Genomic DNA, 17,945 nt, shown 5'->3' on the forward strand with positions numbered 1-17,945 from the left:
AAGAAGAGCAACCACAGTACTTTAGGTGTGTTGGTATGATCTTAGAGGAATTGGAGCAGCCATCCTGTCTCCCATCTGAAACCAATGACCTCTGTGGAGCAAATCATGGTGGGGCACAATGGTGGAACTTCTTTCCCACATGGTGGGACTTCTTTCATCACACCTTAAACCTAGATTCTCTTAACCAGCTTTTTTTGATACTAGTAATTCCTTTTCTTCCTCATGTATGCAGAATACTTGGTTTATCCAATCATCATCAGGGAGCTGTGTGGCATTCAAAATTCCCAGCAAAGACAATATTTTTTGAGGTGTGAATATGTGGTGATAGATCAGAAAGTGGAAGAAATAATAATTTCTGTCATGTGGTTTATTATTTTCACCATTCTGAAAGTAATTTGTCAAGCACCAAGTCAAACAACAGATAACAGGACCTAATTCTTTAATCTTCACAGTGAAGCATCCATATTTTTCAGATATCTGCTATAGACTTTGTTCTTACATTCACAAATATCCTTCAATGGCACTGAAATCAACAGGGATTTTTTGCAGAGTGAGATATTCCTCCATCAAATTAATACTCTCCATAAGTAAGAGGGGTGGACTGAACATATTCAGCACAGTAAGGCAGTCAGCAGAACTGGGGACAGCATGGTGGAGCAAAGGTGCCACAATCAACTATTTCAGTGAAAATAACTAAATGAGTCAGCTCTTATGTGTTACAAGTCATAACTGTGGTAATGACCACACCTTGTGGCCATGCTGCTCTCCTTTTGCCAATGATTTTTTCCTATTGGGTGACTTCTTCAACACAGTCAGGATATTTCTGCTGTTGCAATGCTTACACACAAAGGTTCTTTGTGCCAAATAACATCATACTTTTGCTGGAGGGTGTTCATAGTTATTTTTTCTTCAAAACATCCCTAATTAATTTTGCCAAAGCCACCCGCCTTCTGCCATCTGTCAGGTGGCAAGAAGAAAGAATATGACTCCAGACAGCTAGACATTTTGAAGGACAGAAGAACATGTGGTGAGGTGAGAAGAGTATGGAGACAAATTCAGACAAACACCTCACAATAGCTTCTTTTATATGATAGCCTGCAAATCATAATAGGCTATTATATCTATAGTATATAAAATAGGGAGTTAAAAACCCACAGATTACGAAATTGCAACAATGTTTTGAAGCAAGAAACACTAAAGCCCTTTTTGGTCTAATATATCAATGATGTTAACAGTACAGTTGTTGTAGTGACTCTTTTTAACCAGTAAGATGAGTCCTCATAAACAATGCACATAGTTCATTCTTCATGTTAAAACAAAGGCGTATTATCATTTACCTTAACTGTTTCCATGTTTCATTTACTTCCAAATATTTATTTTAATTGTGGAAAGAAAATTATATACACGACATGTTAAGAAATGGCTTGTACTTCCATAGGCCACATTCTATATTCCTTGTCTTCTTTGCACTACCTTGCCTACTTTGCACTCCAATTAACTTCACTAGGAGTAATATTTACGTGCATACCCACAAGAAATGAATACATATATAACGTGGCCTCACACAGCTCCACAGCACTGAACAGAAATCCCAGTAGAACTTCAGCTATGGTAGCAGTCATGTTTTCATGACCGAATGTGGGTTGCAAGAAAATGTTTAACAATCCATAAAAACTTTTCTTGAGAGTATGCAATCCCTAAATGTCATTTTGCTCTTTGGTCCTTTGGTTAAGATTTATTAGACTATTTCATATTTACCTTTCTGTTTATTTTGTAAAAGTATACTTGTCTAGCACACATTTTTATGCCAGCCTTGCTTTGCATTTTTACAGTCTGCTAATTAGACCATTTTAACTAATTTGTTTGCATTTTGTATGAGCAAGTTGGGCTTTTGGATTGACTAATGTAATTGCAGCCAGTTTCTGCCAAATACAAATTACTCTTTCTAGTGTGAGCTAGAGAGAAAAGTAAATATTTAATAGCCATCAATACCCTTGCAGCATTTTAGAGTGTGTGGTGGGTTTTTTTTTGTTGTTTTTTTTTTTTTTTCCCTATGGAAAGTTTAAATAATTTCTTCAGTGCTTGATGGCACTTTAATGTTAAGAAATTATTTTTTAATCTTTTTTTTTTCTGAAATAATAATGAATTAGACACTTTAGTATCTCCATAAGGGCTTTATTGCTGTGCACTTTGCAGTTTTAAATTCCAAGCTATAAGATTCCACATTTGAAATTTACTTGTGTAGCTTTTTATGTATTGAATAGTGTCTCCGGAAGCCTTTTTCCTGGAATGTACTTGGATTTCAATGTTTACAAGTGGATGTACCTGGTTTTCAATATTTATAAGTGGATGAAGCCAAGTCTCCTATCACTGTTAAATTGTGGGTCTTATTCTTGATTTTCCTTTCCTTTATTCTTTTTCAGAAGAGCATAGGAGAAGACAGAAACTGGTTACCAAACCTCAGTATTATTGGTATCTGTCTTTTGTACAGCATACCTTATGTTCTTCATCTGTGTAGAAGCAGACATAAAGACGAAGATGTACCAGAGATTTAAGCAGGATAAAGGTCCTCAGTTTTCAACTTGACTATTCCCATCTTGGTGGAGAAGACCTCTTGCTTGCCAGGACAGGGCAGGGCAGGGCAGTTCTTTTCCTTCATCTCTTCCTTCAGGCCTCCCTCAAACCATGACCTACACAGAGGATACCAGTCAATCTGCCTTATCTGGGGAGCTGGTACCAAAATGCTGTTCTCAGACCACGCTTCTCAGTTCAGGGTCAACATAAAAACTCTAGCAAGTATTGCTTTCTGACAAAATTTGGTGATGGTGTTCTTCACTCCAGCATACTCACCTGCAACAGCGTCACTGGATTTTACCTGGGTTATGAGTTTTTCAGGCTCTAATTTCTTTTCCCACATAAAGCTTTCAAATGCACAATGCATCAATACTTGAGCACCTGAATTTCTTGGTGGATCTGGTCCATAATACTACTCTTTGCTCTGCAAAAGTGTTAAGATAGCAAGAGGATGTGAGGAACCTCTACTCTGAGACGCAAAATGTGATCATGTTTTTGTACAGAAATTATTTCAGCACAGCTTAACAGCCAGTTTTCCACCAAGTGATGAAATGTGTTCTCTTATTAGCTAAAGAAAGTATAATCTTGCTTTCACTGGAGTCATTAGAAGGCCTTCTTTTGACTATAATAGGTGTTTTAGGGACATCTTTAATTTAAATTAAGCTAGAAGGTAAAAAGGGGAATGTCATCCCACCTCACAGATTTCTAGGATTTGTGAATATCTGTGTAGTTAGAGAATAGCATCTATTTTCCCAAGTTTTAATCTAACAAAGGTTAAGTTTTCTTCTTTTCATATTGTCTTAATGTATTTCTATCCTTACCTAATTCCTTGTCTGTTACCTTTTGCAGCTGGTACCATTCCCAGGTTGCTGTGTGAAGGAGCTCCTGCTTTTGACCATCTTACTCTTTCATCTGATGAAGCTAAGATGGTAACAGATCAACAGTGAGATCCAGAACTAAGGAGAGAGAAATCAAAACAGCTTTTAGCTGACTCCTTGACATGTCAGTGCTCATTTTAATTTCAGATAGGGTGGATAGAGTGCAACTTCGTGTAATAGCGAACCATCCATAATCATTAATTAACAGGGTAAAAACATAATCATTGCCAAGTGGCAACACGGCAATGTCATCATCAGGGTATATAAGCAGGCTCCGAATTTCATAACTGCAACTACCAAATTCCTTCTCTCAGTCCCATCCCTATTACATCAAGTTTGTCACAGAGCATGAAACAACATGTTCTTGATCAATGTTCTGTCACTGTCCCTCACTGTCTGTGCAATCCTCCCATGAAGCAGTAAGAACAGGTGCATTGCAGAAAGTGATAATCTTCTTGTTTCTGGTGTTTGCCTTGCCTAGATGAACAGGCAGATTATTTGGTCAGCAAAATAACAATACTTTTCTAAGAAAGCGAAACTTCTGCTATTAACAGGCAGTCTTACCTGCCTCGTGGATAATGGGTGAGTTAGTGTTTTTGCCTTGCAGCATTTTGCCTGGAAACCCAACACTGCCATTCTTGGACATCTGCACTTTTCACAAACATCAGTAGCAAATCTGAGCATATAGCTCAGTGGTAGGATTTGGCTACTTGGATCAAATCCTTTTTTAAATTTAACACTACATTTAATACTGAAAATTAATACTAAGAAGTAAATTTAGTAATAAATTTAATATAATTATTTTATATAAGTTTAATAATGTTGATTTAATACTAATTTTTAATGTGTGTTTTCCATTATGAACATGGTTACTTTTTGGGAACAGTGCTTTGTGGTCCTAATTTATATTGAATTTCTTTAACAACTACTTTTGGGTCCTGGAGACAAAGACAAGCAACTTCTTGTGTACCCTTATATTTGTTTATTCAGCACCAGTATTTTGGAAACAAAGAGGGAGGATTTTCAAATAGATTTTAGTATGCATGCAATAATTTTTTGAGTGTGCTTGTCTGAATACATTTGGAAAAGCTGATGTAATTTTGGTACCTGTGAGAGGACATAAGAGGATGGAGGCTTTGAAGATGTTGGTACCATCATGCAAGAGGTCTGCCTAAAATAGCTTCATGGATTGTGTTTAGAAATGAGAAGGAAGTTAGGCTATTTTCTCACTTCTGACCATTCTACAATTTATCTATGCCTATATTCCCATGCTGCTAATAGGATTACTCACACAAGTAACACAATAGCACTTTAGCCTTAAGCAGCTGGCCTCCACGCTCATATAAAAGTGAGCATGTCAGCTACTGCTTACTGTGATGCAGAGAAGAAATTAAACAAGAACTGGACTGACTGTTTTAAGCCATAGATAAATGAAATCTATTTTAATCATTTCAGTCCCAGGAAAGTATTTTCTAAATGTGTTATGTCAAAACATCCGAAAGAGTGACATGTAATCCAAGGCACATGTTTTATTCTCGATTATATTTGCAAATTCAATCTCAATCCTTTCAAGGCATTTTGAAATTCAAGTAACATTGTTAAATGTTTATGCTCTTGATATTTGACTAAAGCAGTGCCACAGGAATATGCAACAAAGGACTTCAGTACAGTAATTCATTTATTCACTGAATCTTAAACAACTTAAACAACTTAAATCATCTTAAATCATCTTAAACAACTGACAATTTTTACAAATCTGACCCTACTTGAGAGATTTAGTCATTCTCCAACAAGGAACAGCAGGAGATGAGGAGATGTTAAAAAAAATAAAAAAGTATAGCACTTTCCAAATTATTAAATAAATAAGTATCCAAATTGAAATACAGATGTTTTTCACCAGCTTCATCACAAGACCTTTCAATGTCAGTTCTCTGCTTTTGAACCCTCTATTTCTTTAAAAGCCTATGAGAATATCTATACACTGTCAGGTCCTGCCAAAACTATGCAGGGAAACAAATCCCAGACATTTAATTTTCTCACACTGACTCAACCTGACTGCTTCTGTTGTGTTTGGCTGTGTCAGTAATTTCCAGAATTTGATATTTTGATGTAAAATTTTTTTTTGGAAATTTGTGATTATTCTTAAATCCAGTACTTTTGTACCAGGAGGGTAGCTTGAATGTGAGAGGTGGTGCATGAGTGTCTCTGTGGTGCTGTAACATTCCAGCAGGAAAATTCTTGATCCAAATGATGAACATAAAATATGGTATAGTTCTTAAAAATATACGTACTTCCATTAGGGATAGATGCGCTTAGAAGACAAATTTCCATGTGAATGGCAAGACACTTTGCAATTATTGTGTGAACCAAAAGGGGAAATGCCAATCATCAATTTTAGACTATTTTATTTATACCAAACAATAGGTGTTTCTAGTGTTAATTAAACTCTTCCAAGTACCTGAGCAGTGAAATGTTGTCCAAGAGAAACTGTTGGGTCATTTTATGTCATTTGCACCTGTAGTTTAGACAGAATAGATCAAACTGAATATATGTATGTGGAAGGTATGTGAAAGAAAGTGTGTGCAAAACGGTGATGTGAATAGTGGGGGGGAAAAAAAAAAGTCGAAGAAGAAAAAATAATGGTTTGATTAGCTAGTGATGTTGGTGGAAGACCTTCTACTCACCTGGAAACTGTTACTAAAATACCTTTTTTCATAGGGCTCTACATTATCACAGGACTTGTGTAAAGTTTGAAGTTTCAATCAATGTCTGGGTTTGTACTTCAGAGAGTTTAGATCTGCATATGGCAATCACCTAAGTAATGCACTTTGACACAAAGAGATGTTGGTATTGCTGCTAATTATAAAATATTGTTTGCAAAGATGAACATCATCTGAAAAGGTGGTAAAGACATGATGAACATGAGCCAAACTTTTAAATTGTTAACCTGTTCTATAATGTGTGTAAGGTATACTTAAAAAAAAAAAAAAAAAAAAAAGGAATGCCAGATATGTTTGCAAGTGGCTTTAGATTAACAAGGGCAGATATAATCCAAAGTACTGTTTAAAGGTCAGTGAAAAGTTTAAAGGTTAAACCCTGCTGCTATATTTTTTTCAGTTCAGACTGCAGGGTGTTCAAAAAGAAAGGCCCATTCCTACCCTCAGTTACACTACTGTGAATTTAGTACTCATAAGTGTTTGGCCTTAGTTGAATTGATGTGGATTTAGAGCACAAGGGCTACCAGTTCTGGCTGTGTACTGCTGCTTTGCTGCTTGGTAGGGAGAACAGGCTTTGTTCTGTTGTCACTTTCCCCTGAAAAAAAAGATGTATCCATGTATCTTTGCCCATGGACTTTTCAAAGCAGAGAAGCTACATGAGATACTGTGAACATACTGTAGAGGTTGGAAATAAATATACTGGGAATGGTGATATCTGTATTAAATGTGTGTATTTTATGATCAATATGTCATAGTGGGAATATCATGCTTCCATCATCAATTCTACAGCATTTTTAAAATATGGTGCAGCTGTTTGATTACATTTTACAAGGACAGATTTCTTAAGAGTAAAATTATCATATTCCTATTTTTATAATTACCTAACAGGAGCCAAACTACTGAAAAAGAGAATGTCTTATTTCAAATGAGATTTCCAGGTAAGATCATCTGAGCAAATGTATCAAAACACTGTGTCTCTTGGGTGACTTTACATTTTCTTTTCAATTTTTCTACTATTAGCTGTAATAAAACTATTCCATTTACCAACAACTTGGTAAAAAATGTCTGCCAACAAATGACAATATACGTATCTGGATCTTTTCTTCTTGGAGACATCCTTCAAGTCTCCCCTTTGGACTCCACTCTTACCTACATTCCCAGGGACAGCAAATCTTCCAAGGGGTGTGGAGTTCAGGGTCACTCCTGATACAATTTACAGACACAACGCTCTTGAAATCTGGGGCAGTGCCTTTACCTTCTCTTTGGCAGCCACACTACCTACCAAAAGCCCATCTGCAATTGTTCTATCCTGGCCACATCCCTGAGCAGCAACTACTGGAGAAAGTTACTTAAAGAAAATGTGTAGATTTTAGTGACAAATATACAGAAAGAATATGAACTACACTCTACATATTCCCCTTGAGCATCTTCCCAGAATGGTATCTGGAGAATTAGCTGGGTTAGAAACAACAAGGAGCCTTGCATGCTCTTTTAATTCCTGCTTTGTCCTACAGGCTCTTTGCAATTGCATGTTTGTTCCTGTGTCCTCCCCACAGATCTTCCTCAGCTCCTTTCATTTCGCATCCTGTCTCTGTGCTGTCTCTCCAAGTGTCCCCTCATTATCTCCACTGCTCCCCAAGGCTGCTGTTCTTGTTCATAACACGGTGTCCCACAGCCTTCCCATGCCTCCATATTCACAGTTCAGGGTCAGTTCTCACATCACAATTTCCTATCAGGTTTTCAAACCAGACAGGTTTTCAAACATAGCACTATGGAGAAACTTTTTACGTTTTTTTTAAATTTATTTTATATTTCATATACCTTTTTTCCTTATGAAACTCTCTGAAGGAACCAAACAATCTAATGCAGAAGAAAGGAACAAGTGTTGCATAAGGGGTAAAGATCAGAAGCGGCTGCCATTTCTGAATACATCCAAATATTCCTGAGAAAACACTACATGGTTCTGGAAATTATGACTGGTCTTATGAGGCATCTTACAACTCATGTCTTGATAAGCTGTAAAACTTTTTCTCCCCTTGATCAGATATCTGCAAAAGCTCTTCTAGCAAGAAGAAATGCCTGTGTGACCTTGTGGTTTTTGTTTGTTTTTTTGTTTGTTTTGACCTTCACAAACATTCAGACAAAAAAAAAATCAAATGTTTGGATATTGGCATAAAATGGACCCACAAGAATAAGAACTTGAGCAATGTATATTCATTTCAAAAGTAAAGGAAATATTGATGGAAAACACTTCTGCATCTTCCACTGGAATTACTGAATAGATTTGATTAAATATATAAACTTCACTTTGCTATTCAAGTTCACAAAGCATGTTTCGAATAACAATTATTTTATTAACATACTGACATGATCTAGACAAACAAAATTAAATGTGTTTTGGGGTAATAAAATGTAAAGTCTTATTTAAGTATCTTTGCTTTTTAAAACAATAGAGAGAGAGATTTCTGCAGAAGCAAAATGATATTCCCACAAAAACTGTAAATTAAAATCATTAACCTCAGCCTTGCCATAAGCATCTTTTTCCTCAGGGGCATGAACCAACTGTCCTCAAAGAGAAATTTTAGTTTCAGAAAGCTCTTGGGAAAAATATACAAAATACACTGTTACACTAGAAGTAAAATATGACAAGTTGTCTCTAATCTGTTCTTACTAATCAGTGCAAGATTAGAAGACAGAAATATTGCTCTTAGAATAAAAATCAACAATCTTAGGGATATAGGGAAACTTCTGAAGGAAAAAGCTAGATTTTAAATAAGAAATTAGATAATAGGCTCAGATATGTCAGTTCGTACGAGATTTTCCTGACTGTGAAACATGAGTGGTAATTCTTACCTTGCTCAGAGCATCTGACACACTTTAGTTTGAACAATACTTGATTTTGCCTTGTCCCTTGATTGCTCCAGTGCACCACAGACTGCCTTTTTAGCATTTTGCCATTACATCCTTGTTATCTGCTACCTCAAAGTTTTTGATGGTGCTGTGTATGTACGTGATGCCTCATAAGCAGTAAGGTTCAAAATTGCTGAACTTGTGCACCCATGCATTACCCTACATGCATGAATAATCTAGTTAATGAAAAGATGGCCAGGGGAAAGCGTAGCCTTTCTGTAAGCTTGGGATGTGAAGGGTAAGCATGGGCTGTGGTTGGCACTGGGAAGATCTAAAACTGCCACTGACCCATTGCATGATTCTGAGGAAGTCATTTCACCTTTCTATTGTGATTTTCTTCTCAGCCTTCCTCTCTCCAACCCGCCAGCCCTTCACAGCAAGATCTGTCTCTTACGATATGTGTCTCACAGCAGGAGCTCAGCTGGAGTTTTCAAATTAGAGCTGATTGGGAATTTTTCAACAAAATGAATTTTCATTAGAAAATGTAGCTTTGTTTCAGTGTAGATCTGTAGCGCAGTAGTGAGGATGCTTACCCAATACGAGGGGATGCAAATTCAAATAACAACTCTGAATAATATGTTTTTATAGGAAGTAGATCATCCGTAGAAGGAGCTGCGGAGTGCAGCTTGCCCTAGGATAACTATCAGTCTGTGGGTGAATTGACACAGTCATCTCTAGCTGGAGAGACAACGGGTCAGGAATTTGAAAATGAGTAACCTGTATGCTAGGTGAGATGGTGTGTTCTCTCTCTCTCTCTCTCTCTCTCCCTCTTTTTTTTTTCCTTTTTGGTGCTGGTTTGTTTTGTGAAACATTCTAAAAGCACTGGGTTTGCTACAGGAAAGAACTGGAGCAACAAGGAAATGTTGGGATGTTTTATGGACTGGGTTTACTTGATCTCACTTGGTTCTACTCCGAACCTCACAAACTTTTAACTATGAGATCAGACATATCTTCTTTCATGAAATATATATAGTCTAAAGGAGACAGACAAGTTCAGAGTAAATCATGACCAAATACCTGAGGAGAACTAAAGATGGAATACTGGAGATCTGATGATTATTAAAAACAAACTGTCCCAAACCTGGGACACCTGGAGTACTGCATTCATCTCTGGGGCTCCCAGCAATAGAAGGATATGGACTTATTATACCTAAAGAGGGCCTATGGAAAAGCTGGGGAGGGACTCTTCATCAGGGGGTGTAGCAATAAGACGAGGGGGAATGGCTTTAAACTAAAAGAGGGTAGATTTAGATTAGGTATTAGAAAGAAATTCTTTACTATGAGGGTGGTGGGGCACTGGCACAGGCTGCCCAGAGAAGCTGTGGATGCCCCATCCCTGGAAGCATTCAAGGCCAGGCTGGATGGGGCTTTGGGCAGCCTGGTCTGGTGGGAGGTGTCCCTTCCATGGCATGGGAGGTTGGAATCAGATGATTTTTAAGATCCCCTTCAACACAGACCATTCTGTGATTCTATGAAACGTGAGGAAGGAGATTGCAGTATGTCGGTGTGGGCAAAGGGACATGTAAACCAAAGGGAATGGTAACAAAAGTATGCACGTGACTGAGAACCTGGGGTTAGAGTTCAGGCACTGGAATTGCGCTGGGTTAGCTGTAGTGTAATCAAGGCACAAGCTGATGTCTGTCATTAGCATTGCCACTGTGCTCACCTTTCAGTAAGATTAAGATGTCTTTCTTGGGGAGCTAACTTTGCTTAAGCTTACTCCATGAGTTTCCACTCTAACTGTTCACTCAGAGAAAATAATTTTTCAAAACTCCAAAACATCATTCTAGGAGAATATACAGAGAAATGAGTCAAACCCTTGAAGAAATCTCAATAAAATATATAAACAGTACAGACCACCAACAAAAGCATTAAATTAGGTTCCTTCTCTATGAAGACAGTAAACCTTCCTGTGCAGGATGATGACCTGTATTACTTCTTCAGAAAGAAAGAAAGAAACAAACAAATCTGTTTCTTTTAAATAGTATGACTAGTGTAAAAAGAATGAACTACGGAGTCTGTTGCGGACAAAAGGTTTGCCCGTGAATCCTTCTGCTTCATAAATTGAGATTAAAAAGAAAAAATTGAGACAAACAAGCACTGACCTGTGAGTTAAGCAAACACATAGATGAATTCAGAGATGCTGTCCTGTGGTGGGGAAATACCCAGCATAAGCACTGAAGAAATGTTTACAGAGGAAAGTTATGTGAATTTTCAGGCAGTGGAACAGAAGTGGTTACCTCTTGCTGAAATATCATAACTGCAATGAAGTGGCAAAGATGACAACTGATGTGTCAAAGACACACAAATCCATCTTATAGGGCTGACAACTTGGTATGATTGCTCTCCAAAGATAACTTTATAACTTGCTGAAGTGTGATTTAAGGATGCCCTGGAGCAGCACTAACCTGTGTACCTTTCTTGTGGATAACTTTTATAAGCTATAGCTTTAGTTAATAGCTTATGCAATTTTTCATTTGACCTACGGGTGTCCTATGTGGGTGGGATTTTCAAAAACACTCAAGCCCAGATCCACTAAGGGATTTACACAGAGGTGGTTGCACCTATAATGTGCGTAGGGAGTGGAGCAGAGGGCTGGCCATGGTTTAGCCTGTGACCTAGGGAGGAGGCAGAAAAGTGGCTGCAACACCCTTAAATGTTCACCCAGAACACTACCCACATTCAATTGTGAAATCGTTTTGGACTATGCTCTGTTGATGTCTTAGCTTTGTTGTCATTGAAATAGAGTAAAATTAGGCCCCAGCCGAGTGTTCTTGAAAAGGCCAGACTGAATCTTTCATTTTCTGATGAAGCTCTGACCCTTTCTGAAATATTGTTTAGAAAGAAGCACTTGTATCTTATTATGAGGTAGACCACAGCAGCAGGAAGATGTGTGCTGTTTCTGTTTCTATGTTTTGTTTTTTCAGGTGAACTGTTGTATATACATACAAGAATAAAAAGGATGATAAAAAGCATAGTATGATATCCAGTTTGGTCCCAGTAATGATAGATTGCTTAATCTAAAGCATCTGACAAACTGCATTCAACTCAAACTGTAGATCTTGGAATACACCTTCCCTTTTTGATGCTAGGAAAGAAGAGGGTTTGTATCTTCATATGTATCAAACACCAGTATAAATCATGTCCTCTATGGGAAATAAGCCATAAGCAGCAATGTTTCTTATAAATAAGCCTTCTGAGAATCTAATTCATTCCCACTTTTCCCTGTCTTTTTGCAAAACTGAACCATCTCCTGTGGCATTTGGGCACCCAGAAGATGGTTTGAAAGGCCATAAACCATCAAAATAAATAAATGGTTGAGAATAGCTGAAGTCCTTGCAACATCATGCTATAAAAAAGGTGCAACCCTGGCAACTTCTTCATGAATGCTAGATGCTGATTTGCTTCCTCAGACCCAGAGGCCTTTCAGAGTGTCTCTGAAAAGTAAGATGGAGGTTGGACTGACCTCACACATGCAGAGCAGGCAGGGCCAAGACAGTAGAAGATAACCTCTCAGAGCTGTGTCCTGACCCTAGTCAGTGGCTGAATTTACACTCCTGTTAGTGGTGAGAAAGAGTCTCGAAGGCAGGAGAGGGTCTCAACGATCTTTAGAGCTCCTCAGATGCTCAAGTGGTAGCAGAACATGCTCATCTAGCTCTCACTATGAAAACTTAGTAAACTTAACTCAGGATTAACTAACTTCTGAGGGCTGCAGAGTGAACTGAAGAAGGGTTCTTGTTTGTCTTCTAGGGATAGTGTTATGGGAAAGCCTGTAAAGCTGTAGGTCCAAGCACAGAGCCTCCTCTGACTTTTGGGAAAGCATCAACTGCAGTTAAATATCAGTGCAAGTCCCAAAGGGATGACAAGAATTAATCTTGAAAGCCTTATTTTACCCACACCTGCAGGAAAAAGTATGATAATACTACTGCTGTTGTAGCTCTGATGGTCTAAGGATAGGATAAGAATTTCAGGGAGAGGCAGTATTTTCTTTTAGGCCAATTGTTTTAACCAGGGGAAGAAAAAGTCTTGCAGACACAAGTCCTCTTTTGTATGCAAAAACCTTCCTCCTGTTATAGGTATCAGCTATTCTAGTGGAAGATGTTTCTTTTCCTGTAACTTTGCCTCTGAAGTGAGATCTGAACTCTGCTCCATTGATAAATATTGGGTGATCTAAGCTTACCCAGTAATTTAGTCTTGATAGTGTTTATTGGGACAGATGATGAACAAGCAACACACTTTTTCTTAAGACTGACATGATTTTAATGTTAGTTGAAAAAGATTTTTTTTCCTCAGTGGGTATATTTTGTAGGTATAGTGATTTAAAGTCTCATTGCAAAGTATCTGATCACTTAACTCCTAAAGGTGAAATATGGGTCCTATGGAGCTGGTATGGTTATAAGAGTGCATAGGCCTTGGAACAGTATATTTTTAATAGGGTAGATGTTGGTATAGAGAATGGGAGAAGAGGAAAGCAAATTCTAACCTTAAGCACTTGCACACTGGCTCTTGGTAAGAAGTCAAGTAAGTATTTTATGCTGCATGGTACTCCAAGATTTATGACCTTTTTTCCTCACTGATAAAGAAAACAACACTGACACACAAGCAACAGAGAAATCAAATAAAAATAATTTCAGCTACTTCCTACTCCATAGAAAAAACTAAACTGGTGCTGTGCTCCTCAGCCTTAAAAAAAAAAAAAAATGCTTTCTCAGATAAAATGTACCATTCACTTCAAACTGTATGCTCTTGTTGCTCTAGCATTTTATTCCTTTTGCACTCTCTAGCTCTCAAATGGGCAAGAATCTGAGGGTGATGCTTAAAGATAATAGGGGGAAGTAGGTTTCTTTTTAAACCTGTCTAGTTCCAAGAACTAAGTTATTTCTTCATTGTAAAGTCAAGGGAAAATAAGGAAAAGTGACTCAAAAGGAGCATCTACAGTCAGATTTGGAGTGACTGTTTTCAAAAACTGTTTTCTCTTGCACATATACTTTGTGGTTTTGAGAGTTATGTTGGAAAAGATGATTGTGGTCTACTTAAAAAGAAATAGAAACATGAAAGCAGGATAGTCTTCTGGAGCCAGACTCCAGGTCTGGGGCAGGCACATTGTATTTCTGAGTCTGCCTTAAAGTCTGAGTCAGTCATTCTTTCCCCATTTTCGAATCTAATCTGAAAGAGGGTACTAATAGTATTTCCTCTCACCTATCAATTTTCAGTTACTGTTCATTTTAATCACAGGTGCCATCAGAGACTGTTTCTTAATGTATATCATTACTTTGGCCAGCACGAAGGGGTTCCTGTTTCTCTTGGCACTCCTAGACGTAGGAATATTATAAATATAGTCAGTGTTACAGTTATAAGCAAAGTCTTTAAAATAGCATAGAACTCAGCATATACACATATTAATATGTAAATAATAAGGCACACATAACATTAGCCTAAATAGAGGAAATCAGGTAACAAAGCACAAAGACAGAAAGAAAGTATAAAATTAGTCTTAATCAAATGGTTTCTACTTCATTTATTTTTGTCCTGCTCTGACTGGTGTAACTTATAATTAGTCTCTGCCTGCAGTGTTGTGGTTCCAAAGAACTGTGGATTAAGGAGAAACTCTAGAATTTCTCCGTAACTTGACAAGTTATAACCTGAAAGCTACACTTAGTCCATTAAAGATTTTTCACAGTGACATTTTAGTGCAGCTAGGGAAATACGCCACTTTGCCATTTATCATTTTCAGGGCATGGACAGTGAAAAGGAGGCTGCTATGAAGAACAAAATAAAATGGATTACATGTATAGAAGTGAAGTGAAGAATACTGATAAATATACACCACTGAATGTCAGCAAATGTCACTTGAGAAGCCATTTGCAGCTACCAGAACAGCCTTGCAACCCAGCAAAAGTAGCAAAACCAGGCAAAACAAGTTGGGTGTACTCACTTCCACATGAATAAGCAATAAACCTCTCTGAAGTTACACCAGAAAGTTGTTAAACTTGATAGATGAATCTTTTCAAAATTGCTCTGTCTCATACAGTATATGGCTACAAAAGACTACGGATGGTTTAAAGAGAAAAAGAGAAAGCATTGCTGAGAACACTGCGATTTAAGCATTTTTGTTCAAACAATTGTATTCTGCTTTGTATTAAAGGGACGGTTTGAACAAAGGAATGATTCATCACACCACTTTTTCTTCCATAGGGCTGCTTTTATTTTTTATTTTTTGTCTGAACTTCATTTGAGATTCAGTCTATTGCATTATTATCATTTCTCCTTTAAATGTGTTTGCCATTCTAGCAAGAGGACTTTGAGTTAGATCAGTTTGTTTGCTAGGCAGATACATTTTTCACAACAAAAGCATATCTGTTGGAAAACTTCCATTGGTATCTATCTAGCATGCTACCTAGGTGTAAGCAAAAGACCTTTGGGATGTCTTCTGTCTTTCCAGGAGTATCTGATTTGTGGATAGATCAGCTTCATTTTGGTTTTAGACATATTGACATGGAAGAAACTCTCCCTGTGAATGCTTCAATGTGTGAGAGACAACACAAAGACTCCTTCAGGCTTATTTTTAATCTGTTTGTTTGTTTGCAGCCTCTCAAACCACTGCTCTTCTTGATAATAAGGTAAAGTGAAGATCTTTGACTCAGAAAATATCTCCAAGGAAAAGTGAGAGTTCTTAAAATTTCAGAAACTCTATTTTTGTATTTAATTTTCCATGAGACTTCCTCCTAAATTCTAATTCATTTTAGTAAAAACAGAGACAGCCTGCATCATTTTGATTTCATTGCGACTGTTATCCCCAGAGACCACACTCATGCAAATTTCAGATCAGTTTTGTTTTCATTAGTAAAAAGCTGCAACATGGATCATGTAAATGGGGTCACACAGGGATTCCTTTAATCAAAATATTTCATACACATTAAGATATAATGATTGTAGAACAATTTCCATTAAACTTCATGAAGTTTAATGTTCATGTGAAAGCTGTAAGCATCCAGTCCTACAGTGACATCCTAATGCCTAGGACTTTAATTCTATGAACAGAATAAATTTCTTGTACTTACAGATCCTGTAGATGGAGTAAGGATGAACTTTCCTTTCTTGGGCAGGATGTTTATACAGCGAATTGTCTTTGTAAGAGTCTTCACTCTATTCTTGCAAAATCAAAATCAAATGTGATCCCTATTAGTAAAGCTGAACCTTTTATTAAATTAAATGTAAAGCCTGTTTTATAAATCAACAATGAAAATCAGAAAACAAAGATTAAACCATTGGGTTGCGCTCAGCACTGCATGAACTTTCTCAAACTGCTTCCCGCCACCCTCCCCCCAATTCTTTGAAACTGAAGTAATGTTTGAGGCATAACAGACATTTGACAGCATCTGTCATACCGAAGCTCTGTAGCAGTTGTGCTGCTTCTCTGGTCTTGTTTTGAATTTCTCTGTCAATTTGAATAGACACAACAGAGTCTCAAGGAGTGATACTCACAAGCTGAGAAGACATAGACCGTGTCAGATGCAACAAAGGGGAAAAGATATATCAGTTTGTTACCTTGTCATAAATATAAGAGTCTCCAAAAGCTTCTCCTTTTACATAAAAGTGTGCAGTTCAGCCAAATATACAAGAAAGCTTATTTACCTTTTATATGTGAAATTTAATATAAGTTACACAATAACATGGTTAATGCTTTTAAGAAACTCCAAGGTGTATTACATACATACACTTTCATCTTCAAAAGTATAGTTTATTAAAGGGTATTTGGAAAGTATGCATTCTATGCTGAGAGGATATTATTGAATAAACAGGCAGCATGTGAATAAATATGCTGATTTAGAAAAGAAAAGAAACTTCTGGTTAGAAGTCTGCCTAACCTAATGAACGGTGTAGTCCTTTAGTCCTTCCTTCCTCATCCTAAGCATGAAAGCTGCTATCCACACCCCAGACTTGATGTAAACTATTGAATGCAATAGGAAAGCACCCAAAGGCTTTGTATAGGGGCCTCCAGCCTCCAGGCTTGATCCTGTAGACCTGTATCAGCCCAAAGTCAACCTACATTTTACTGTAATCAAAAGTCCATGAAATGTAGCTGTTAATGTATGCACAAAATATTTGAAACTCTTACTCAGACAGATCTTTTCTTTTGGAATGAGTGGAACTTTTACCTAAATAAAGCTGTGCAAAATTTGGTTGTGTACAGACAGTAATACCAAAGAATCATATTTTCTGTTGTGAGGGTTGTTGTCATTTGGTTTGTTTGTTTGTTTGTTTTGTGTTTTTTTTTTTGTCTTTCCAAGTAGAAAGAACATATAGTTCTAAGTGGGGAGGTCTTTTTTTTTTTCTTCTTGTCCTTTTTTATTTTAATGGCTAAACACTGTAATGCTAGCTAAATAGAAATTCTTGTCTGTTAATAGGTTCCTTTAGTTTGTAATAAATAGGAATGCTAATGACTAAAATTTGGTATTTGGTATGCATTAGCTTTTGTAAGTCTTTTCTTTACAGGCTTCATTGACATTCAATATGGCAAGCTTCCTTTGAAACATATTTATAAAATAACTACAGTATAATTAAACCAACAAAGCCATCTTTTAAGTAAGCTTAATAGCTCAGTTTTTCACTCTGTAAATTTTTTTATTTAAGGAGAAAAAATAGTTATGCTTCAATTCTACTGTATATTTCATTTTGCATCTAATATTTCCTTTCCATTTGCAATCTGTGCATATCTAATTCTTGACAACTGTGATTATTAATAATTGTGCATGAAAAATATGCTTCAGAGAATCTTCCACAAGAATATTTTTGTTAATGAGAACTGAAACATATCTTGGCAAATACAGTATATGTAATATATACATATATGTATGTATATATA

At 37.0% G+C, this 17,945-nt stretch overlaps 1 protein-coding gene across 8 annotated transcripts in view; it reads right to left on the bottom strand.

The window, feature by feature from the left end:
- Positions 1-17,945, bottom strand: part of LOC308192700 (uncharacterized protein) — a 40,410-nt gene that overhangs the window by 8,644 nt on the left and 13,821 nt on the right. For 3 of the 8 annotated variants that reach the window (XR_013949026.1, XR_013949028.1, XR_013949030.1), the window contains exons 2-5: positions 16,141-16,225; positions 15,015-15,117; positions 14,279-14,391; positions 2,497-3,530 (exon numbers count right to left, since the gene is read on the bottom strand). Coding sequence is in view for 1 of the 8 variants with exons in the window: in XM_080586587.1 (XP_080442713.1) it covers positions 14,289-14,391; positions 15,015-15,127; positions 16,141-16,230 (306 nt within the window). In the remaining 7 variants the exon portion in view is untranslated. Of the gene's footprint in view, position 1; positions 3,531-14,278; positions 14,392-15,014; positions 15,128-16,140; positions 16,231-17,945 lie in introns of those variants that run through there. The other 5 variants (XR_013949025.1, XR_013949027.1, XR_013949024.1 and 2 more) reach the window with 3 other exon arrangements.

This window comes from Anser brachyrhynchus, assembly GCF_964034855.1.
Source record: "Anser brachyrhynchus genome assembly, chromosome: 3".
Lineage (NCBI taxonomy): Eukaryota > Metazoa > Chordata > Aves > Anseriformes > Anatidae > Anser > Anser brachyrhynchus.